The following is a 25,716-nucleotide window of genomic DNA, read 5'->3' on the forward strand; positions in this document are numbered from 1 at the left end:
TGGTGGAGGCCTGGCCAAAAACAGAGAGACGCCACAGCAGATAAATACTTTAATTCAATTCAATTTTATTTATATGGCGCCAATGTAGGGCTGGATGATATAGAAGAAAAAAGACGATATCGATAATTATCAATAACTTCAAAACATGTTTTGAGAACAGCCCTGGCCATTTTATGCTGTTGCTTAGTGACCTATTTTTAAATAAGTGGATGCAAACAGAACTCTTTATTCAACCAACATTTTACCAAAACTGTAAGTCTTAAAAAAATAAAATAAAACGTGCTCGATATATATCGTTACTGAAATATCGCTATTGAATTATTGTCCAGCCCTGGGAAAAGTGTTCCATCACTTTTATAACAGAACTTGTGATTTGCATTTGAGCTCATATTGTAGTCACTTGACATATAATTAGTTAACTGTGGGTTGTTGCAAATATTATTTAGGTATTATATGTTTTATTTATATATATATATATATATATATATATATATATATATATATATATATATATATATATATATATATATATATATATATATATATATATAGCTGGGCTGGAACAGCTCTGTTCCAGCCCAGCTGTGCTGACCGTTTCCACTGAGAGGCCTGAAGAGCCTGAAGAGGAGCTCCGGCTTCCTCCAGCACTGGACCCTCTGAGTGTGACGTTATTTCCTGGCAAGTTTTTTAAAATTGTTTTCCACTTCATCAACGTCAAATAGTTTAGAAATTACCTTTGAACCCCTCTCCGACTGATGGGCCGCCATCGATCGCCTCCTGGAGCTCCTTGCTGCTGTCTTGCCTGCTTGGCGTTGGGTTAAAACACATGAATGATCCAGAGACGCAAACTGCTTGAACTCCTTGGTATCAAATTCTCCAACAGCAGTAACTATGGATGTTTATAGTTCATTCACTAACTTTAGGCACATCAAATGAAAGCCGAGACTGCAAAGACGTATGACGACAGCCAACAACAACGTGTGTTTTATTTGTGCAATAATGTAGCTGCAGACCTTGGATGTCACATTTTACCCATATTAGTCCAAACCTTGGCGTATAATCTGCGTTTCGGAACCGAAGGAAGTGATGATTAATGCATGCAGCTCCTCCATAGACCCTCCCCGATTACACAACACTCTATTAAAAGCCACAAAACTCAGCAGATAACATTGAAGCGTCTCATTTTGGGGCTAAATATAAACCCAACCTGGGTTTTTTTTTTTCTTCCACCATCAGCCCGGTGACGCCACTTTCCGGGAACGTCGGCCCCAGAGACCACGGGAATGCCTCACATTCCTGCAGGGAGTAGGTCAGATGAGCGCGCTCGTGCAGCAGGGAAGGTATGTAATCCCACCTGATTCCTTTCCGCAGGGCTGTTAGATAATATCTGTCTTTTTTTTTTTTTTTTAAGAAATTGCTAAAAAAAAAACTCAAATTCACATATTTTTTAGATGATGGCAGAGATTCTTTTTTGTGAATGCAAGTTACTTCTAATAACTTCTTTTGTTCTAAATGAAAACCATTTATTTTAGCTCCATTTTCCCAACCGGAGATGTTGGAAAAGTGCCTGATGTCTGTTTTTTTTTTTTGTTTTTCTGTCCATTTCATGTGTGGTTTGTGGATCTGGAGAACGGTTTCATCCGTTTTCCTGGCGCCGCTCTGTGAGGGATGCTGTGGGAATATTGGGACGTCTTGGTGACGTTTTACTGACTATGTGGGTTTCAAACAGACCCTCCATCCAGGTCTGGGCTTCACGTGTGGATAGACATATTTACCCCCAATCCTACTAAATAAAATTTGTCTTTGGCTGCAAAGTCTGCCTGGCCTTTTGGAAAAAAAGAGAGTTTATCGTTTTTTACTAAATACCTACCATAGATAAATCTGGTTCACTTTTTAAGTAAAGCCAGTTTCTTTTTGTGTTTTTAGGTTTTAGAGCAGAGAAAATGTAATTTGCAAAACAAAGAAAAAATCTTTAGTGAAACTTTGCGTATTTATGAAAAATCACAGCAAAAAAAAAGCACATAATGACCAAAACAACTGCGTGGAGCTTCAGCGTCATTCAGTTGTGTTAATTCACTGCAGATATTCCATAAAAGTCCTTTTGGCTGAAGTTATTGAGAGACCCGCAGGTTGGAGACCCTGGAAGAGGATGTCCTGTGCCGAGATGAGGAAGATGACCTGAAAGGTGGCAGATCCGTCCATGTTTCAACTTCTACCACAAACGAACAAGATACAGGATACAAGCCAACAGGTTCTGCTTTGGAGATCAGCGAAGGAGCTCCAACATCCATCATCAGTTCAGATGATGAAGGCATCTCAGGAGTTCTTTTTTTAAAGCGTTTACACACACAGACCTCAGAACAGAACCAGAACTCAGAGGAACTACACCTTTAGGCCGCATTATAACGCGTATCACGGTTGTACTGGGTTGCTGCCCCCCCCCCTTTTTACCTTTCAGAACATCCTTAATTCTTCAGAGCATCATAAACACGCCTGAGATTTTGATCCACGCCGACTCGACAGTACAGTATAGTTGATGTAGATTTGCCGTGTTGCAAGTCCACATGAGAAGCTCCTGCTGCAGCACATCCTGAAGGTCTCCAGGTGATTCTGGAGCTAACTGGACTCCAACAAACTCAAACGCCTCCTACAAGAAAGCTCTTCTGCTGTTGCACAGGGATATACTCTACATAATCGACCTGCTGCTGCTTTTCCTTCACCTCCAACCAGTCTGCACGTTCTCCCCGGCCGCCAACAAGGTGTTTTCATCCACACAGCTCCTCTGGACTTTATATTCTCTCTTTTTCAGACCAGAGGGATGGTTTTGTGTCAAAGTCCTCGTCCCAAATGAGCAATTTCTGAAATATGGCAGACCAGCCTGCATCAGCACTACCAGTAATGTCCCGTTCAAAGTAAATTAGATCGCTTTTTCCTCTCGTTGCGATGCAATTTGAACTTCAGCAAGCTGCTAACATGCTATTGGCTGAGGTATTTGTATTAAAAGGCAATCAAAATGTGCCTAATAATGTGGCTGGTGCTGCGACAGACTGGCGACCTGTCCAGGGTGTACCCCGCCTCTTGCCCAGTGAACGCTGGAGATAGGCACCAGCAACCCCTGCGACCCCATGAGGGATTAAGCGGTTTGGAAAATGGATGGATGGATGAATGTGGCTGGTGAAGAAGTGTGTATATATATGCACAGGGTCCGAAATTAACACTCACCAGACGCAAATGCAGAGTACATTTTTCCAATTGCCGAATAAATTTCTGAGAGCTAGCCGCCACATAGCGAGTAAATATTTGCACCAAATAAGTCGTGTTTTTCAGTTGTCATCTGGGTAGATGCTTCTTTATGTCCTTCTGCTTTCAGTTTGTGTGACAACAAACGTACACAAACACTCGCACACGTAACGCAAGAATGACAGCAACTACGTTACGTCCGTTGGCTAACAGCTAGCGTTTAGCTCAGGCTAATTACGTAACGGGATTATGTGGAGATATTCAGCAGGGGGTCAGTCAGAATGAATATTTTGGCTGGTAAAAAAATATAAATGCTCACATCTACTGGCCAGCTTGGCCGGTGAATCAGGAAGTTAATTTCGGACACTGTATATACATGTATAAGAAAACATGCAGGACTTGGGACTCCTTCAGGGGGATTTCCGTCCTGGACCCGGCCTGAACAAAAACCTGACTCATCAGCCTTCAAAAGGTTTCACACTTCAACTGAACATTTAATGTTGACGTCAATGAGACAATAACTTCTGCAGGCTCGAGATCTTTCTCCCTCGTTAGAGTCATTTTGCAAGACTTTATTCTTCTTCTACAGTTTAAACACAAAAACACTTCCAGAAGCAGGCATTAAAAAGTCGCTATATTCATCAGTGCATTCACTTTGAATTCACTTTGTTGATCATCCACATGGTTTATTTGTGTTTATGTTTTCCTGAAATGTCCCCTCTGAGCCTCCGTATGCTGCTGCAGGCTGAATGAGCCTCTGCACAAGGAGAACGCGTTAAGAGGAGAACGTTTCTTCGGCCACTTTAAACACATTTCTGCTACAGAAACATTCCTGGATGAGTCTTTAAACGCTTTGAAGACAGTTTAATGTCCTGTCAAATGTTTCATACACTAATTAATCAATCTTACATATCTGCTAAAACATAATTCAGCTCTTTGTAACTCCTTAGCAAGTAAAAAGAGCCATGTTGGATTTGATATGTACTAATATTCTGTTTTCTTAATCACTTTTTATCTCGGTTCATGACGTTTTAAACCTAAAATTAGTTTCATCAGTGCTGACAAGGCGAATCCAGGCTTTGGCCGCACTTCCAGCAGCAGTGGTGTTGACGATGCCACGTCCGTCCGTCTTTCGCCGTGATGAACGACTTGCAGAAGATGAGCTGAGGATGGAGACGCATCAGGGGAGATAGTTACTGATCCAAAAGACTGGAGCTGAGGGTGCAATCTATGAATTTAACCCTCTACGGTATAATGTTGCCATTTGGTAAAAAAAACTATTGAGTTGAGAGACGGGATCCTAGGAGAACCAATAGCAGTCTTTAAATTTGTCACATGACTTTCTGGAGGGAATTTTGACGCCCTTTTCTGCAGACCTCAGCATTCAAATCCTCAGAAATCGTTAAAAAATACGTTTTTTATGACATTTATTTTGTGGTTTGTTTATTTGTTGCCACATGGTAACACTGTACCGTTACGATTATTCATGTTGATGCTATGCACTGACTACAGTCCGCTATAATAAAGCATTTTGTCCTTTCCATATTACATATGACTATATTTGACATTTTTATTCCATTTACAGAAGGAATGCAACAATGTTTGGTGGTTTCTTACAGAAGAAAACCAAACTAGCTCTTCCTGTAGATAGCAGTAAGCGCTGATCACTGGCCTGCTGTCATGGCTCGAAAGGTTGCCGGTGCAAATACCCGAGGCTGTACAGGTATTATCAGTGAGACCCACCTGTGCCTCACACCTGAGAGGAACTGCTTCAGTTTCCACAAGCAGTGAGACAAAGACGGCACTCAAATCAAATGAAAACAAAATAAAATTAAAAATTCCAATGAAATGTTGAAAAATGTCTTTTAAATAGTTTTTTAACTAGTGAATGATTTGCATTGTTAACTCTTAATGATGCTGGGACCTTTTTTAGACTGTAACCTGAGTTGGTAAATAAAAGGTTTTTACAATAATAAACCGAACTCTGCTCCGCTGTCGTACAGTGTTACCGAAGGGCAACGTCAACATTTTTTTTAGGGGAAATTTCTCTTGATTATGTCTATATAATATCTGGTCCTGGGTTCGAGTCCTACCCTTGACCTGGGTCTTTCTGCATGGAGTTTGCATGTTCTCCCTGTGCATGTGTGGGTTCTCTCCGGGTACTCCGGCTTCCTCCCACCGTCCAAAACCATGACTGTTAGATTAATTGGTCTCTCCAAATTCTCCTTAGGAGTGACTGTGTGTGTGAATGGTTGTATTTTTTTGGGAAATTTGTCTTGATTATGTCAATTTAATGTCTAAAAAAAAAACAAAAGTTTTCTCCCCAACTGGCATCATTATGCTTACTGTAGAGGGTTAAAGGGATAAAATGAAGAATCAGATGAAGAGATAATCATGTAACCGTCTCACCTCGTCGCAGCCGGAGCATCGCGGCCACACCGACTCGCAGTAATGCCGTCCGCAGAGCAGCTTCTGATTGGACCAGAAGTAGACCAGGTCCACCAGCCCATGGCTGCACTCTGAGCAAACAAAGCAGGTGGGATGCCACAAGGCGTCGTGGTAGCCGGCACGCTCCGCATAAACAACCGGGACGTCCTTCACCACTTCTCCGTGGCAGCCCGTACACCGCTGGAGGACAAGAGAAGAAGAGGGGGAGTTTATCAACAAAAACCTGCGAAGACCTCGGCTTTTAATGTCAACCTTTTGTTTTAACGCTCTAAGAATCTCTGGGGGAGGGTTTAGGACAGAAAAAGGCCTACTGGTTCAGCTGTTGTACCGTCCACCTCTTCAGCCATAACTCTGGTTTGCTGCGTCTGGTTTTCCTTTTTCCATTCATCGTTTTCTACTTAGACTTATCTGCAACATCCTTCAGCTCAATTCTAGGGAGGTCCCAGAGCGATTCCAGGCAAAGACGGGGCATACAGTCCCTTCAGCAAGTTCTGGGACCGCCCTGGGGTCTCATCCAGGGAAGTAGGCGCCCATCCTGATCAGACGTCTGATAAAAGCCCGGCTCACCTTTGAGCTTCCCCCCACATAACAGAGCTCCTCTTCCTCTCTCCAAGGCTGAGCCGGCCACCTTCCAAAATAAGCTCGGTTGAGGTGTTTGTATCCAGAATCTGGTTCTTTTAGTGCTGATCCAGACCCCCGTGACCATAGGTGAGGGCTTTGATGGACAGATCAGTCAAGAACTTTGCTTTTTTGGCTCAGCTCTTCACCAAAACTAGACCAAGACCAGAGCAGCGTGCTCATTACTGCAGAAGAAGTCTCCAATCTTATAATTCAGTGGTAAATTATTGTCTGACAAAAATGGAATAAATACAATTCTAAAAGTTTAACACCGATTAGGCAGACATTGTGATAATTGCTCCAGTTCTGACCGGCATCATTACTCTGCACCAGAACTCTGATACTTTCAATCAGCGAGTCGTGCTGCGGTTTCAGAAAACAAAAGTAGAGATAATCTGAATTTTTCTGGGAATAGCCAGAGTAAACCTCCTGTCATTCAAATCAAACCGTCACAATGACATGCCTGAACCTGAAGAGTCACTTCGAGCCATTGCTACACGTGCGCTGGTTGAAAACATCCATCCTTCATTTGGCTCAGACACAGGGGAAGGAAACCAGAGTTTATTCAGAGTAAAATGATTCAAACAGGAACATTTGGAGAGAGTGGCTATCATTTTAATTTAATAAAGCGACCTGTAAAGTGTTGGTGGAGGAAATTGTCGTGTGTCCTTCTGAGAAACTAGCTAGAGTTACCCATCGTGGCAGGAACTGAACTTCTCCCTCATCGCTGGGTTGATCTTTGTCTTCAAACCAAGATTCAGATTATTTCATAATATTGGGCCACACACATTAGTTTATGGTGGGAGATGAGAAATCCATTTTCTTCTACATAATCCATTAATTAATGCATCTCAATGATTCAGGTAGAAAAAAAAAAATACTAAAGAAAATACCGTCCAGAGGACCTACACGATTTCCTTTGTTTTTCGGATCCGCTTCTATATTTTCTCTTTATCAAAGCTCACTTACGTTTCTATAGAGAGAATATTTGTGGAAAGTAAGACTGCTGTCTCCATCCTTTACTGTATTCCTGATAACATTCCTATTCTACATATTTAAATAAGAAAAAACTCATGTTTCAAGTCAAGAAAACTACGGCTTATTGTCTTGACAGCACGAGATGGCTGTACTCTGCCGACACGCCATCATCCAAACAAAAAAAAAAGGTGCTTGGTATAATTTTAATTAGTATTGAACCGATACTGATACCAGTATCGGACGGGGACCAGATCCATCACTAAAATGGTGGTATCGGTAAAGGTTTATGGGCTCTAAAATATAACAAAATTTGCCCTTCATTTCTTTCTTTTTTGGAGTAGTGTTTTAGAAATTTTTGACCAATGTTTCAGCTGGGCTCTTTGCTTCCCTGCTTTCTCTTTACATTTACAAATCTTGGTCTTTTTGACTCACATATTCAGTTTTGCCGTCGGTTCCGTTCACAGCAGAGGAGCCGGCGCTGCTGCTCGCCGTCTGGTCCTGGTGGCACTCGGCGTTCGTCTTGTCGCTGCGATCTTTGACCTCCTTCGCCATCCTCTGAGCAGCTGCGTCCTTCAGAGCGCCGCCCTCCCCAGGTAGGGCCACCTCGCCCACGCCCAGAACCTCCTGTTTGAAGTGCTTCACAAACAGAATCATGGTGGAAACCTGTGGATAAACGGGGCGGGAGTTAACTTACCCCACGTTAAAAAGGTACTTATTGGGGTAATGGGTTTGCTAATAAACAGAGATGCAGGTGGTACCTCCTCCTCATCACTGAGACTCTGACACTTCATGGGGTCCTGGTCGTAGACAGGGAGCTGGCTGAGAAGCTGCCTGCGGCGCTCCAGGGCTCCGGCGGTCCCCGAGACGGGACGTTGACCCTCAGGCAGGAGCTCCATGTACTGCATGGCCTAAAGGGGATGATTATTATTATGATTATTATTATGATTATTATGATTATTATTATTATTATTATACAGGAAAACTTATTGTTTTCCTGTTTTTTCATTATTATTATTATTCCGTCGCAGTCTAACTACTCCCGCATACTTCAACCGATTTCAACAATTTTGGTATCAAAACGTTCGGCTCGTTCCTGGCGTGACTGCTATATCTCATGGTTATGCTAACTTGTACACTTTTTAAAATATTTCACTTTTTGTGCGATTTTTTTTTTTGGCTGTTCCCATTGAAATCAATGCAAATTGCTTCAAATTCCTTCAAATTCTTCACATTCTTGAAATTCTTCACATTCTTCCTATACTTCCAATTCTTCTAATTGTTCTTAATCTTCAAATTCTTCAAATATTTCAAATTCTTTCAAATTTTTTGAAGATTTTCAAATTTTTCAAATTTCTTAAAATTCTTGAAATACTTCAAATTTTTCAAATTCCTTCAAAAAAATGTATTCTCCAAATATTTTCAAATTTTTCAAATTCTTTAAATTTTTCAAATTTCTTTAAAATTTTCAAATTACTTAAAATTTCTTCAAATTTTTCAAAGTTTTTCAAATTCTTCAAATTCTTCTATTTCTTCCAATTCTTCTATTTCTTCCAATTATTCTATTTCTTCCAATTCTTCTATTTCTTCCAATTCTTCAAACCCTTCAAATTCTTCAAACCCTTCAAATTCTTAATTTTTTTCAAATTCTTTAATTCTGATTTCAACGTTTTCTGCATCTTCTGCTCAATCATTCTGTAGATTAGCATTCTCACTCGCTGTTACGCAGGAACAGCTTTTTCTAGTTATTATTATTCAGTCCCGTTTAGAATAATAGAGAAAATATGTTCCTCTTGCACGCTGCTGTGCAAATGTGTCTTTAAATTAAAATCTTTACATTATTCTCATCAATAGTTTTCCAGATGTTATTTTTGGGTCATTTGCTTTTTCGTTACATAATCCTTCGTAATAAAAGCAAATCAAAAGTCTCTAAAATCCACGTGTTTAATGATCTTCACCTGGATGCCACGTTTTCAGCCAGAACACTTTGTTGGAAGTAAAATCCAGTTTTCTGTCTGTGAACTTTGGCATTTTTCATAAATTCAGGTAATGTTGCTTTCTGACAGACTGCAGATAGCAAAGAGCCTAAATATCCATCGTCTATATGAGCTCATCTTTTCCGGGTCTCCAGCGGTCAGAGGGCCAGAGGCGGAGTTCAACCTGGACAGGTAAGCAATCCATCACACACCCAATCCTACTTAAAGGTAATTTGGAAAGACGACTTAACCTAACCGGCATGTTGTTGGACTGCAGGAGGAAGCCAGACATGGACAGGGAGGCCGGGATTTGAACCCAGGACCTTCTTGCTGCAAGGCAACAGTGCTACAAACTTAAGATGACATGGTTCATCGTCACCAAATCACAGCTCAACGCAAACAAAAATATGTTTTCCTGAAAAAAAACGTTTGAAACTGTGAAAACGTTGCTGTATCAGAAGTCTGGCTGCGACATGATGTCCCGGTCGATTCGGCTGAAACGGCCTGAGCTGAAAGGAACTATTTATTTATTTATGTCAGATTATTATCAGACTTTAAAAGCTACTCGGTTATGGCAACGAAAACATCGCGGCTATCATATTACAGACGGAGCTACTTCACATCCTCTTCCTGGATCACATGTTCTGGTTTCATGTTGCCCCTTCAGGATTCCTACATTTAATAAAAACACATTTGAGGTTGTTTTTTTTTTGGTGCGTTTTAGCCAAATTTATAAAGTATAAATAAATAAAAAAGTGAACTATAACTCCTGCTGTGGCTGGATAAGTTGCAGAAACCCGTTCTCTAGTCCAAACAACGTGAAAACCCCATAAATTGGAGCCGCCTGACTCTGTTTTAGGTTCTCAGCGCTGAAACCTGAGCAGCAGGTTTGGGTGTCGCTCGCTCCAGGTGTTTTCTGTGATGCAGCTGTGTGCCGTCTCCTTCCCAACGATGACTAACATCCTGGGAGCAGCGTTAGTAAACCCAGTCAAACAAAGTCCTGGATGAGGCAAACATGATTCTGTTTTTTTTCCTCTTTCTGTTGGGTTTGGATCTGCGAGCTCAGCCACAGTAATGTCTGTCATCGCTGTAATTACAGGCTGGAGTCTGTTTTTAATGCAAGGCAGACGGGTTGAAGTAATCGACTCAGAGACGGCTGCCCTGAGGCCTCCAATAGAAAATTAGAGTTTAAAGAAAAAAAGAAAAACACACTCCTGGGTTTATGTTGTACTTGACTTCACTCGGTCTGATTCAAGCAGCTCTGGTTTCGGCAGAAGGCGATTAAAACATTTATTCATACTTTAAACCTCCTGGTTATAAAATAAGTCAATTTAAAAAAAAAAAAACAATGAAAAGGTGCATCTGTAATCTTGTTTTCCGTAATATTTTCAGTATGTTGTGGTTTTCTTCTGTTCCAAAATAACATAATTAGCATTTTTTTGTGCATCCGTTTGGATTTTCACCAGATATCCAAGGCCTCCTGTTTGCGAGGAGAAGCCGGCATCTGGTTCAGGAACCTCGGGGTCTCATCTTCGCCATGTGGGAGGTTATGTCCTGCCAACATCTCCAGACCACAACCTCCAGGCTTCACTGGAGCGATTCGCAGATGAATGTGAAGCAGCTGGGATGAGATTCGGCTCCTCCTGGTCCGGGTCCGTGGTTCTCAAGGCAGAAAAGGTGGACCGCTCCTGTCAGGTCATGGTGACGCTGGAAATAAAGGACTTTCGGTCTTGGTGTCCTGTTTTGGGGGGAATTATGGGTATGATGGAAGCTAGACAAGTTTGGGGCTTTATCTGCAGGTAGAAGATGGCAGAGAACAAATCTACTGTATCTGCGTTCCCACGTAAGGTCATGATATAAAAAAAACGTGATATAGAGATCTATAGGGTAGACGGGGTGTCTGAGACAGACACCCCGTCTACTTTTAAGACTAATCTTAAAACTTTCCTTTTTGACAAAGCTTATAGTCAGAGTGGCTCATGTTACCCTGAGCTATCTCTATAGTTATGCTGCTATAGGCTTAGGCTGCTGGAGGACATCAGGGTCTATTTCTCTCACTCTGCTGAGTTCTACTGTTCTCCAATCTGCATTGTTTGTTGTTATTTCAGCTTTTAACTTTTTGTTCTCTGTCATTTTTCTCTTCATAGAAGGTACACCTGGTCGGTTGTTCTGTTAGCTGTGACATCATCAGGGGAGGCAGATCATCCTCTATCACCATCTAACATAGAAAGTACTCCTGGGTCAATGTGAGCTTCTGAGCTTTCTGTGTCTCTGCTCTGTCTTCTCTAAGCCCCAGTGGGTGGAGGCAGATGAGCGTTCACACTGAGCCTGGTTCTGGTTCTGCTGGAGGTTCTCCTCCCTGTTAAAGGGGAGTTTTCCTCTCCACTGTCGCTTCATGCATGCTCAGTATGAGGGATTGCTGCAAAGCCATCAACGCAGACGACTGTCCACTGTGGCTCTACGCTCTTTCAGGAGGAGTGAATGCTGCTTGGAGAGACTTGATGCAACCTGCTGGGTTTCCTTAGAGAGGAAACTTTCTCACCAACCTGGAGGATCTGATGGAGTCTGACTTTGGAAAGAGTCTTGAGATGACATAATGTGGATTGGTGCTATAGAAATAAAACTGAATTGAAAACTAGATCTGTAGCACGACTGGATGAAGAGATTAAAACGAGGAGCAGCATAATCTGGATGGAGCTCGGTGTTGAGCCGGCACCTGAAGTCGTTTATATTCCAGTCCTGCAGATACTCTGCACTGCAAAAAAGGGAACTAAAAGTAAGTGAAATTTTCTTGAAATCCGTGTCTTTTTCCTTGATTAGAGCAGGTAAATAAGACAATTTGCCAATGGAATGAGATTTTTGCACCTAAAATAGGAACAATTCATCTCCATCAGCTTACTTTAATTGCAGTATGTCTAATTATATTATTTTAGGGGTAAAAATACTCATTCCACTGGCAAACAGTCTTATTTAGCTCCTCAAATCAAGGAAAAAATACACAAATTTCAAGAAAATTTTACTTACTTCTAGTTCCCATTTTGCAGTGTGGGAACCCTTTGAATGAGCGACTGATTCTCGCTCGTCAGAAGAAAATACAGGTTTTGCTGCAGCTGCAACCTCCACAGTCTGATGAGCAGAAGATGGCAGCTGGATGGACGGATAGTTGTAGAAACCCTCGGATTACTGAACCCAAATGTCATTTTACAAAGTATAACAGCATTCTGATTTCATAAAAAGGAGAGAATCGTCTGGTTTTATCTCCCTGACCGTCTGCTGAGTCTCACCAGCTTCTGGTTGAGTCCGGCCGGCGCCCAGTCGTACGTGGTGGTGTTGAAAGTCGGGTCTTTGCGCGACACCACCGGGTTCGTCACGATCATTCGGTTTCTCTTGTACACCCGAAGGCCGCCGCCACCTTTGACCTTTGCGGTTAAGTGCGAGCAGGGCGAGTCTCCGAGGAGGCGTCCCATCCGCTGATCGTCCTCAAGGTCCCCGTCAGGAGCGTGGTCGACCGTGCAGCAGCCGCACGCCACGCAGGCTTTCCTGGACAGAGGAGAGGCTCGCCAGGTAAACCTTTCAGGGGTTTTATTAATTATTTATTGACTATTTACGTAAGGAAGGATCAAAACCGTGCACTGCAAAAAACGGAACTAAAATAAGTAATATTCTCTTAAAATAAGTGTATCTGTCCTTGATTTGAGCAGGTAAATAAGATGATCTGCCAATGGAATAAGATTTCTGCACTTAAAATAGGAACAACTCATCTCCATCGTCTTATTTCAAGTGCAGTATATCTAATAATCTTATTTTAGGGGTCAAAATACTCATCCCATTGGCAGAAAATATTATTTACCTGCTCAAATCAAGGACAAAAACACACATTTTAAGAACATTCTACTTATTTTTAGAGCCGTTTTTGCAGTGTGTTTTTAGAAATCTCTGCAGACAAATCCTGACGTTACAGATGCACTGCTGTTCTTATTTCTACCATGTGTTGACGGGTTTGTGGGCAGTTTAGGCATGTTGTGCAGATAAACAAACTGCTGCAGTTCTTCATTCCTTTCATTGTTTTTTATTTATTTATTTATTTTTTTGGCATGGTAAAATTAAAAAAAAGGCTGAAAAATCAAGTAACTGTACCTCCAAGAATGGGGCTGAAATCCAGAGCAGCTGCCCTTACAAACCAGACACACTCCTGCACCTCTGAGAGACATCTGAGAAAAAAATATAATAAAAACATTTAAGGAAAATAAGGGGCTGCCATGTCTGACAGAATAAGATGTAAAAACTCACTTTACCAGTTCAGAAACATCAAAACACTGAAGAATATGTCAAAGTTTTAATGAACAAGAGCATGGGAAGGGAACAGGGAACAAACAAAACTCCATCTTAACAGAGTGCAGCACGCAAAATATCAGCGAACGAAACCTGGAAGGAAGCAGAAACCTGAGAAGTTTGTCTACACAGGTGAGTTTCCACCGTAATGAGTATCAGGTGTGGTAATTTGGCAACTGAGGCCAGATGTGACTCTGTAGGACACAGATGTCAATCCTCCAGGGCCGGCGTCCTGCAGCCTTTAGGCGTGTCCCTCTCTCATCACACCTGAGTCACGTCGTTAGAACCACACCTCACATTCAGGTGTTTTGGACTTTGCATCAGAAAGCTGCAGAGGTTTGACGCACCTGTCTGCACTCAGTGGAACTAGACCAAGATGGAGGTTTTTATACAAAAAAAAACAAAAACAAAAAGGAAAAAACTTTCAACCCATTTAAAGTTACTTTATCTAGATTTAGATAAACATTTTTAGATGGTTTAAGTGAAAAAGATACAGCAAAGCCACATCAGAAGTTTGCTCTGAAAGTTTTTTTTTTTTTTTTGTTCTCAATAAATTGCAAAAAGCCTGTTTCTGCTGAGAGTTTCATGCAAACAGGAACAAATTACAAAACGCCTCCAGCCATTTGCTATCCTAACAACTCTGACTCCCTTAAAAGCCTGAGGAGACGTTGATGAAGCTGTGTTGCGTGTGGGAGTCGAGGCCGAGACACAGAGAGTTGTTTTGACCACCTTCTCTGGGTGTGGAGGTCCACATATACAAACCTCACCGCCAGGACGGATGATTTCATGGGTCCGCCCAGCGACTCCTCCTGCAAACATCAGCGATCCTCCACCGTACCGCAGACTGGCTGTTTCCTACAGCCACAATTTACATTTTGCACGTAATTAACTTTAGCTTTGGTCGTCATTTCAGCTCTTTGGACTCTTTGGTGATTTCAAAACTCTTTCAACTTTTTTTTTTAGTAGCAATTGATAATTTAAAATAGTTACGAGCTATTCAGTCTACTCTGTGTAAATTAGAGGTGGGTTTTGCCAAAGAAGTCACGATTCGATTCGAATCACGATGCATCACGATACTTGAATTATTGCGATGTATCGCGATGCATTGCGATATTTTCACTGAACACTGTTATAAAAAAAATACAGCCATTACCAGTGGCTGACTGGCTGTGTATGATCTGGATAGTGTCTTCAATTGATACATATCTGAAAGCAACTGAATTCATACATAGCTGTATTTATTGAAACGACTTTTGGAGGTATTGCCATGAAAACAAATATTACTATTACGGGAGTGGACACACTGACATAAAGTGCTTAGGATTTATAAAACTTAAAATAACAAAATAAGGATAATCAGTGCCGTTTACATGGCCTCAGTGGTCCTTTAAACCAATGAAGTTGTATTCAACTTGTTTTTGGCTGATGTTCGCCAACCATTCATGCAATTTTATTTATTAATTTTTTTAAATTAATAAATCGATACTTGGCGTCAAGAATCGATGCAGTAGATAGCAAAAATTAGAATCGCGATGCATCGTCATGACGATTATTTTGCACACCCCTAGTGTAAATGAGGTTTTTCTTTAAGTTCAGTACAAGATGCAGGTAACTGCAGCAGGAGGCCGCTAACCTATTTAGGTTCCACTTAAGGTCTGAATCTGTCATATTTCACAGATTTCATAAACAACAACTTTTCCAAACTGATACAGAATCATCATCAAGGGAAATGGGGGATATTGTAAAGTTTTCAGACGATAATATGTGCACTTTTGTTAACTTATATGCAAGACTTGAGCAGTTTTCGAAAGATCTTCATAATTCATGGAAACACCACAAATACACACGTCTCGGTTTGAAACCTTATAGAAAAAATACAAAATAAAGTTAATCCGTTCAACAAAAGGTAACATGTGTCTGCAAAATGTAAAACACAAGCTCTAAACTGCAGCCCTCCATTTCCCTTTACCTTTTAGAGGTGTCTCTGTATCAACAAACCTGAATCACATGATTATCAGCAGGACTTTGTCGAGAATAGGGGTGATCAAGGCCGGTCCTGCAGAGCTACTGCGGCTCGCCTTTTGCAACCCTGAGTGCAATGGCTGCTTTCGTTCAGTCATGCAGCTCTGCGGAGGCCTGATCACGAGCCATCCGTAAGATTTAGGAGTGTGTGCGTTGTTAAAAAAATATCTTAGTCAAGCAGAGTGTGTGTGTCCATCTGAGAGTTTCAGATAGCAGCCCTGGAGGACCGCAGTTGGGGGCCGCTGATCCAAAACAAACACGCATATGATTTTGTTACTAATGTCGACTATATATTCACAACTAATTTAGTTTTCTAAAATGTAATAAGATTTACTTAAACCTTCATCTACATCGAGACAAACGCGATACATTTTCATAAACAATTAAGATGTGTAGCAGGGGCTCGTTAGAAAGGAAGAGTCCGAGGACGCCACTAGTAGCCATAACAAAGCAGCAACAGCGGACGGCGCCATCTTTGTTGTTATGAGTGAGAATGAGGTGAGTGTGGGTTACACAGAGAGGCGAAGCTGCGACGTCATCGTCTAAAGTTTAAAGAAAGACCTGGCTCACATGTACACACGGTAAAATAAAGCCGGCGTTTTGAAATGTGTCCACTCTGGGACCCGGGTACAAACATTATCATTTACCGACTCCCAACAAAATACCTTTGCTGTTACACCTGATCTTGTCTCCTCGTGGGAACGGGGCCAATTTTAGCTACCTTTGAATGAATTAGTCTCCCTCCCACAGCATCCCTGCTTTGGTTCTGTCACAGCCGTTCTACGCCTGCTCTGATTAGCTCGCCTGGTCATTCTCCACTCGCACCTCAGTATTTAAGCTCCTGGTTTTTCATTGTTCATTGCAACATTTATCTGTTAACATGAGCGTTACTCCATCTGGGTTCCATGTCCCACTCGACCCTGTTCAGCATCTGTAAGTTTTCTGCTTTACTATCAAAACTGTCACCATTCATCAGCCCAAGTCCCTGTCTGCATTTTGGTCCTTCAAACAACGCAGAAAAAACCCAACCGAATCAAGTTGAATTCTGAAATCTCGCCTTGATGTTTACTGAACTGGATTTTTGCCAAGTTACTGAATTTTCTCCGACCTGGAGAAGGTTCTGTTTATGTAATGTGGTTTTTTTTTTATTAATGATTTTCCATGACAAATCGACGCCCGTAGGTGTTCTCAGTGGAGGGAATGAGGGATCAGAGTCCACAAATTTAGGCCTAGTGTGGTTAAACGTGTCATCATCTTACAGGGAAAATCGGTTTTCCTATACAGGAGTTTATGAATTCCCGCCAGATTGCGTAATCTGTTATTTACGGATCACATTAGCGTTCTCTTTGACTGACAGTTTTAAGCCACGATGGAGCCACTCTACTTGGACTTGTGAGGTTTTTAGAAACATACGTGCTATTTATAAGCCGACGATGAGAACATGCGGGTCAGCGGGCTTCCTAAAAGCGTGAGATGACAAAGAGACTCTGAAGCGTCTGGCAGGGAAACCTGACAGTACAAACAATCTGCAGCCTTTTTGTCCGAGAGTCCGCGCACCTGTCCGTCTGTCACCAGGTATTACGGGACCCATCTCTGCTGCAGGGATGGTGTTAGAGGCAACCGCATGTGCTACATCATCATGACAGAGATAAATGAGAGCTCTTAGAACAGAGAAACCAACCCTGGACAGGAGGATCTGCTTCAGGAATACTTTATGTCAAAGAGCGGCCCTCAGAATGGGGAAGTCAGACGCTGTCCACGGGGATAGGCCCAAATTCAACCAGTACAGGGAAAGATGGAAAAGAAATCTGTAAAATAACGCTTTACATTTCATCAAAAATAACAACAGCTGACATTGCCATACTCTGATTAATGTTTTTGAAAGTTTCTGAATCTTAAAACACTGCTTTCCTGTGTGATGTAAGAAAGAAATAGTGGACCTTGGCAGGTCTGATTCAACCTTGGGAACAGTTTTCAGATGCCTGATGGTGCTGCGTTCATCCCTTATGATAATTCAACAACTATATATATATATATATATATATATATATATATATATATATATATATATATATATATATATACACATAGATCGATAGACGTATATCAATGATAGATAAAAAAAGAGTCAATAAAAGCTCAATGAAATAACAGTTTTCCTTCTAGCCAATCATGTAGGTTAATATTACATCATTACATCCTCCCAACCAATCACAATGCAGACCCAGGAACCAAGCTCTGCCCCCTTCAAAGAGTTCAGAGAGCACACTTTATTTATTTATTTGTTTCTGGTAAAAAGTTGGTTGAATTAAGGGTTCGGTTTGAATTCAATGTTTATGTGTCTTTATTTAAAAATACCTAGCTAAAAATTACGATAAAAATGTCCAGGGCTGCACTTAAAATATGTTTTTAAATTGTTGATAATTATCAATACTGATCCATATTATTTCTATTTTATCAATATGCTTATCAATTTTTACTTTTATCAATATGGTTCAGCCCTAATTTAATAGTAATTATATGCAAGTATAAACAGGATATTGATGTGCACCCATCACACTCTCCAGATGTTTGTGTGCAAAATGCATGAAAACTCAGTTTAGAAACGGGGACTAATCCGCCATCAACTAAAAAAAAAACAACAACAAAACAACAGACAAGTGTCTCTGAAACAAGGTGTGACTGATCAGGCTGTAGTAAAAAAGGTCAGAGGGATTAAAGGCTGCAGTCAGAAGAGCTTCAGGAGAACAAGGCTCTAATTACATCCCTCGTTCTAATGCTGCATTGTGTTATTCTGGCAAGCACCGTTAGTAGCCATCATCCATCATGTTCTTATTCCCTCATTAGACAATAAAACGACAGAAATAGAAATACTTGACCAAGAGTCAAAACCTCATCTCTAGTTCCTGTCATGAAAGCTGCATCTAAGCTGGAAGTTTTTTTCGCCGTCCTTTAGACGGGGGAAAAATGGGGGAAAAAAGATTATTTTCCTGGAGGAAATGTGCAACGTTTCTATATTTAGGACTCAGATAAGACGGGCATGTTGTAGGTGGGGGTCACTCTCAGCCAAGTTATTTTGAATATGTCCGCTATGCCGAGAGGAAACGGCCGGAAAACGCAGCGAGATAAGAGGCTGGAGGTCACAGGAGAGGCGGAGGAGGAGTCCTCTCCTGAATTCGAGTCAAAGATGGGAAGATCTGACTCACAATGTCCTTCCTGTTTCAGGTTGGTCTGAGACTGGAGTTTCCTGAGGCGTCTGAATCAGCGTTGGGTGTGGGGACAAGAGAGCCAGTGACTTGCTTTGAAGCTTTTACTAGATTTATGCACAACATTTAGCTCAAACACCTGATTTAAAGGTTATCCTGATTGAGATTGGGAGTTTTCTTTGTCAGCCTTGTACTTTTGGGCAGTATTTGCTTCTTCAAATGAACAAGAAGGACAGTTTTATTAATTTCCTTTAGGTGCAAACACACCGCTATTCTACCATGTTGTATTTATTTTTTTTGCTTCTGTTGTAATTTAGTGAATCTATTGAAATATAGATGAGAGACGTTCTCAGAACTTTAGTGTTTGCTCTGTGTTTTGTTCCCAGCGGCGCATTCCCTGCATCCTTTGTGCCCCCGTGAGTGCTGGGAGTTATTTCCATCGAGGTGGTGGAACAGTTTTAAGCTTCGGGGGCTTAAACAACGAGACCGAACCCCAACAGGTGGCCCTGATCCACCAGGTCCCCGCCCCCCCCCCCCACCTCAACCGGACTGATGTGACCTCTGGACAGGCAGTTCTGCAGGAGCAGGATTTGCAGTCCAGCGTTAAAATTAAAAAGCAGAGTGTAAACATTATTTTTTCATTAGTATTTAGTTTCTTTTCCTGGCGGATAAAGAAGTCGTAGAGTGCTGCCGTGTTTTTATCTTTCTGGAAAAGCAGAACGAAAAGTCTTTGAATCGTTCAACTCAATTCAGTTTTATTTATATAGCTCCAGACAGATCCTCCAGGTTGGTGAGAAAGTTTCCTCTCTAAGGAAACCCAGCAGGTTGCATCAAGTCTCTCCAAGCAGCATTCACTCCTCCTGAAAGAGCGTAGAGCCACAGTGGACAGTCGTCTGCATTGTTGATGGCTTTGCAGCAATCCCTCATACTGAGCATGCATGAAGCGACAGTGGAGAGGAAAACTCCCCTTTAACAGGGAGGAAATCGTTGTTTTTGTGACCAATCTATTTACATAAATGTTAAAAGGGAGATGAGTTAGGCAACACATGAAGCATCCTCAGGATGACTCAAGGTGTACCGTGTCTTCCAGACACCAGAGCAGCTGTGAGGAACCATCTGCACACTCAGTTTCTCAGTTAATGACGTCATTAACTGCCTGATGACGGCATCACGCCACCCCTGATGTCGCCACATATGCCCCCTGGTGGCCGGTCCAGACATGGCGGCTGTTTTCACGTCAAACTCTTTCCATACCCATCACCAATCTATGAATGTGCTCAATAAAATGTCATCAATGATTCCTGCAAATAACCTTAATTTTCCCACAAATATATAAAAGCAGATTTTGTAAAAAGTATTTGTGACCGTGTATTTTTATTTTTTTTGCCACCACTGTACATTTTCTGTCTTTGTTGTTTTTGTTTTATTACTTAAATTTAATGAGTGCCTCTGTATGCATCATTATGCTGCTGATATACTGAAATTTACCCCAATAGGGAACAAATAAATTTGGATCAAATTACCTAATACTGATTTGTTGTCAAGATATGCATTAAAAATATTCATTCTAATTTTTAAATTTGAAATTTAAACAGAACTCACCGAGGATCAAGTTGAAAACATGGTGTTTTACAGAACTGCTTTAATTTTCCTTCATTAAAATGTATATATTTTTTTACATAAATAATTATGTTCAAAACATACGGTTGCTTATAGAAAATATATAAAAGGATCTAATGATTGGTTCAACACAGAAATATTAAGTTGAATATCTTGAAATTAACTACTTTGTTAGGTAAAATCTATAGTCCAAATGGATTCAATCAACGTAATCTATAATTTAATCAAATTTAAACCAAATTTTTGTTATATTGTGTAGAATGAATAGTTTTTCAGTGAATTACAATGAATAAGAGCAAAACTAATCAGATTTCTTTAACTTCACCTCAAATCAACTTCACGGTGGTTAGAACTTTGACACATATGGAAATGTGTGTGAACAGTTAACCCTAAAATCCTTTCCACCTCTGGCAGATTTAGATTTATAATTCCTTTAATTCAACAAGAACCTTTATTTAATGACTGGGGAAAAAAAAGATATATCTCAGATGATAATAAGCCAATCTCAGAGGAGCATCAATTTCAACAATGAATCTGTTTTTACTGACATTTTAATTAAAAACTGTCAGGAAATGATTCATAACCTTTTTTAATTATCAATGAAAAAAAATCTCTACAACCTTTTTATAGTTGTTGTGCAGCTTTTTTTTTTTTTTCAACATTTCCACCTGCGTTTTGATTTATTGCTGAAGTCTGTGAGGTTGGAGGGCCTCCCTACCATCACCCTAATCTTGATCTCCCACCACTGATTCTCTATCAGATACAAGTCCGGACTAATATTACTTCCAGTCAGAAGAAACCTGCTGATAAAATTAAAAGATACTTGTAACCCAGAGCTGATGACGGGGTTAACTTTATTCATTTTAGCCTGTTTGGACCAGAGAAAACCCTCAATAAGTTAAAACTTGTGCTTCCAATTCTTCTCCCAGGGGGAAAATTCAGAAAAAGCTCTGAGTTATTCTGACATTAATGTAGACGAAGAGTGAATGCAAACGTCTGACCAGACATGTGAATTTAGCTAAAATCAAGCCGTTCATCTAAAGCAGAGGGTTTCCACCTGATTCTAGATTCTGTTGTTGTTCTCTGAAAGTACATTGCAAAAGGGAAACTAAAAGTAGGTAAAATCCTCTCAACATTAGTGTCTTTTTCATTGATTTGAGTTGGTAAATCAGACTATTTGCCGATTAAATAAGATTTTTTGCACTTAAAATAAGAACAACTCATCTCCGTCATCTTATTTTAAGTGCAGGATGTCTAATTATCTTATTTTAGGGGTAGGATTTCTGATTCCAATGGCAAAGAGTCTTAATTAGCTGCTCAAATCAAGTAAAAATATATATATTTTAAGAAAGATTTGCTTACTTTTAGTTCCCTTTTTGCAGTGTAAACTTCTTTCCTACACTGCAAAAACGAAACTCAAAATAACAAAAATTTTCTTGAAATGAGTGCATTTATCCTTGATTTGGGCAGGTAAATAGCATGCTTTGCCAATGGAATAAGATTTTTGCACTTAAAATAGGAACAACTCATCTCCATCATCTTATTTCAAGTGCAGTATATCTAATTATCTTATTTTAGGGGTAAAAAATACTCATTCTATTGGCAGATAATCCGATTTACTTGCTCAAATCAAGGAGAAACGCACTAATTTCAAGACATTTTCACTTATTTTTAGTTCTGTTTTTGTAGTGTAATGAATACAAATGAACATTTAGCTCCCTGGTTCAGGAAACTAAATGTTTTTTACCTTTGAATAAGATAAAAGTTTCCTTGAACAGAGTTTGTGTGCCGCCAGCCTTAATGACCTCCACCTCTGGCCGGGTGTCTGATCAGGAACGGATGGGTGCAGCAGACGTCCGTACCTTCTCCACGGCTGCGCTCGCGTCCATGTCGTCCTCCTCTTCCTCCTCTTCCTCCTCTTCCTCCTCTTTAGCTCTTGCTGCCTCCGCTGCTGCAGAACAATGAGGCTTTAAATTCCTCTCCTGTCGACCACACTTCCTCTCTCCCCGCCCACAGGCGCTCCCGCTGCCCTGCAGCAGTTCTCAGCCGTCTGCGCTTTCCTCCACTCACTTCTTCTTCTTTAAATCGTTTCTCTCTCTGGAAAACTCAGAGCAACTAAATAGCCTCGGCTCCCTTGAATTTGGCTTTTTTTTTTTCCTGATTTGTCCGGCTGCCAGCTCTTCTTCTCCACCCTGTGCAACATGAACCCAGCAGGTTTCCTCGCCTCCTGATTTTGCTCCACCTTGCTGCAGAGGGAGAGGTCCAGACTCGACAGACTCTCAGAGTTTCTCTGCTCTTAATTATAGAGGCGGCCTGCCGTATAATCTGAGGTTTTAAGCTCTCAGACACAACAGCTCCACTGTTTCCACTCAGCGGACCGGTGGAGCGGCCCTCTGCTGGACCACCTGGCCCAGTGATGCCAGACCGCACTGTTTGTGTTTTGGGGAAAGGCTGAAGGACTCCTTTCTTACGCTATTACAGCCAATCAGAGCAAGTCCAAATAAGCCTCCTCAGCCAATAGGAGCTCAGTGAAATCCCTCCTCCTCGTGTTCTGTGGGTTTTCAGTGCAGGCCCAGAAGAACCTCGGTGAAGAAACAACTAAAGAACATCAGCTTTTCAACCATCAGGTTTAGATCTCTCTAAAATCGGCACGGTTTTGGTTCTACAAAGGCGCCAATCTTATATCTTCCTTCAATACATTCAAGAGAGATGTTTAGTTATCAAGGTAATCGAAGAATAATTCAGATTACTGCAAAACATTGTTTAAATGATAACAGGGACATGCAAAGGTTCTGTGTGTCTTTACTTTCACTTCCAAGCAACCAAAGTTTCTTGAAATGTTTTATTATTATTAGTAGTATTATTATTATTTTTTATATACATCCATCCATCCATTTTCCAACATGCTTATCCCTGCTGGGGTCACGAGGGATGCTGGTGCCTATCTCTAGTTGTCAATGGGCGAGAGGCGGGGTTCACCCTGGACAGGTCGCCAGTCTATCACAGGATTATTATTATTATTATTAATAATATATGGTACTAGTGGCCTTTAATTGCCAGTATGCTGACAGAAAATGGAGTTCAGAGAGAGGGGGAAGGCATGAGACAAAGGTCCAGAGGCCAGGACTGGAATCTGGGTAAATTAAGGACCTCCAATCACGTTTCGCCTTCACCACGGCGCCACCGCTACCCTCAATAATGTTTTAAAGAGTTTTTGATTCTACCTTTGGAGTTTTTAAATTGCCAGCGTATATCGGCACTTCACCGTTTTTCACAAGGATGATGTGTGGTGTTAGTTTTCCTTCAGTCATGGCATTTTGCATTTTTATCAAATAGTTGATTTTCTTTTTGTGGAAAAGTTTCCTCCATGTGGACCAAGACAATACATTCCCCCTCCTGAGCTGTGGATCTCTGCAGCTCCTCCAGAGTAACCACGGTCTTCTTGGCTGCTTCTCTGATTAATGCTCTCAGAATCAGAATCAGACATACTTTAATAATCTGATTCTGATTCTGAGAGCATTAATTATTCTCTCGTGTCTTGTTAGGTTTTGTTGTTGGTCCATTCTCAGACAATGAGAACAAATTTGATTCAAAAGTTTGGTATGTTTTCTTTATCCTTTATCTCTGACCTGCCTGCTACGCCCCTTGGTCTCCATGATGCTATTTGTTTACATCACATATTATTTGTTCTTATAGTGAGATAAATACAGACAGATGGAGCCTGTCTACCAAGTAGGCAATTAGATGTAAATGATTTTAAACAGGTATGGACTGTTTACAGTGTTGACAATATATAATATTCCTTCTTTCGCAACTATGCTCTGGTTTTTCTGGTCTATTATAAAAATAAAACACACATTTTAAGGTGACAAAATGAGAAAAAGCTTAAGGGGGTAGGAATACGTTTGCATTGAAGTGGTTGGCATCATGGGGGGTTTAACACCGTGACCCAGATCTGTTTGTTTTTGTCCAAATAGAATTGCCCTTTTCCCCCTTATGTATGTAAAAGTAAGAAATTTCAGGATGTTTTTTAAATTCTGACTAAAAGTAATAAAGGCAGCCCACGTGTTCCTGGGGAAAATAACATTGCGTCATGAACGCCGCCCAGGCTAAGTAGCGCCGAAGAGGTGAGTTCCTATTTTAAATTTTTATCATTTGCTCAACGCACTTCCCCGAGAATTTAAATTTCTATCTAGAAATATAATATATCATACTATCCGACCTCAGATACCCCAGGTATTAATTCAAGGGGTCCAATTTTCAGACAAAAAACATGCCACAACCTCTACATTAGAAAATGTTGAACTGACCATTTATTCCATGGGAGACAAAATAATAATGATATCCTGAATAGATTTAAAAAAGATTCAGTTGTTAAACTAAGATCCTTGTGTTTGGTTTTCCCTATGGCTCCTAAAGCGAAATAAACAGACTTCAAAATTTTGACTAATACATATCAAAGAACTCAGAAGACGCTTTAATATAGACGATAATACTTGCACGTTTTGTGAAAATAATATTTAAAACAACAGATCGCTTATTCTTCTTCTGTTTAATTGTTAAGAACTTCTGGAGGGACTTGTTGATCGGTGGATTTCCTTCATTACCCATTTCTTATACTAGAGACATTTGGAAAACCAAGACGATGAACTCTGTATCAATGTAATTTTATGTTTAGCAAAACTTTTCATCCACAGGAACAAAATACAGAAATGTCTCCCTAACATTATTCATTTCAAAAGTAACCTTAACTTGTTTTACTGAAACATCATTAGTTCAACTTTGTAGTCCAACTGTTTTTAATATTTGCTTTTAGTTTCTGTTCTCCCATGTTTTATTTGTTTCTACATTTTATTCCAACTTGCTTTTATTTTGTTTTATTTTTCCTATATTTTAATCATGTAAAGCACTTTGCATTGTCTCTGTACTGAAATGTGCTATATAAATACATTTGCCTTGCATATGACTAACATGCCTACAATGCTCGTCCCCCCTTCCACGGTGACGTTTTGTTTTCCCTCTTTATATTTTATTTATTTGCTTTTGTTCTGCTTATTTTTGGTAATGTAAAACTGAGACATTGTTATAAAATTTCAATAAAAAAAAAAAAAGTACCAAAGAGGTGAGTTTGTTTAACTCTGCGGCGTACACCGCTTGCTTTCAAACACGGTAACTTCACTTAGCTCGGCGGGTCTGCTCCGATCCCGCCTCACAGAAAAACTATCTACCAATGGGAAGTCGTGACGTCAACAATTTGTCTTTAATATTCATGAACTTTC

At 40.6% G+C, this 25,716-nt stretch overlaps 1 protein-coding gene across 4 annotated transcripts; it reads right to left on the reverse strand.

Moving 5' to 3' along the window:
* Window positions 1-3,709: 3,709 nt before the first annotated feature.
* On the reverse strand, window positions 3,710-22,854 carry lmcd1 (LIM and cysteine-rich domains 1). 4 transcript variants are annotated; one of them, XM_036152201.1, is made up of 7 exons: window positions 22,300-22,854; window positions 13,395-13,468; window positions 12,542-12,797; window positions 8,043-8,192; window positions 7,717-7,947; window positions 5,650-5,868; window positions 3,710-4,403 (listed from the first exon to the last, which is right to left on the reverse strand). In XM_036152201.1, exons 1-7 carry the CDS (start codon window positions 22,324-22,326, stop codon window positions 4,293-4,295), a joined length of 1,068 nt encoding a protein of 355 aa, XP_036008094.1. In that variant the 5' UTR covers window positions 22,327-22,854; the 3' UTR covers window positions 3,710-4,292. The 4 variants fall into 4 exon arrangements, with proteins under 4 accessions (XP_036008094.1, XP_036008097.1, XP_036008096.1 ...); XM_036152204.1 differs by lacking the exon at window positions 22,300-22,854 and adding an exon at window positions 22,185-22,204; XM_036152203.1 differs by lacking the exon at window positions 22,300-22,854 and adding an exon at window positions 13,548-13,711.
* Window positions 22,855-25,716: the final 2,862 nt, after the last annotated feature.

The sequence above is a fragment of the Fundulus heteroclitus genome, chromosome 20, assembly GCF_011125445.2.
Source record: "Fundulus heteroclitus isolate FHET01 chromosome 20, MU-UCD_Fhet_4.1, whole genome shotgun sequence".
NCBI lineage: Eukaryota > Metazoa > Chordata > Actinopteri > Cyprinodontiformes > Fundulidae > Fundulus > Fundulus heteroclitus.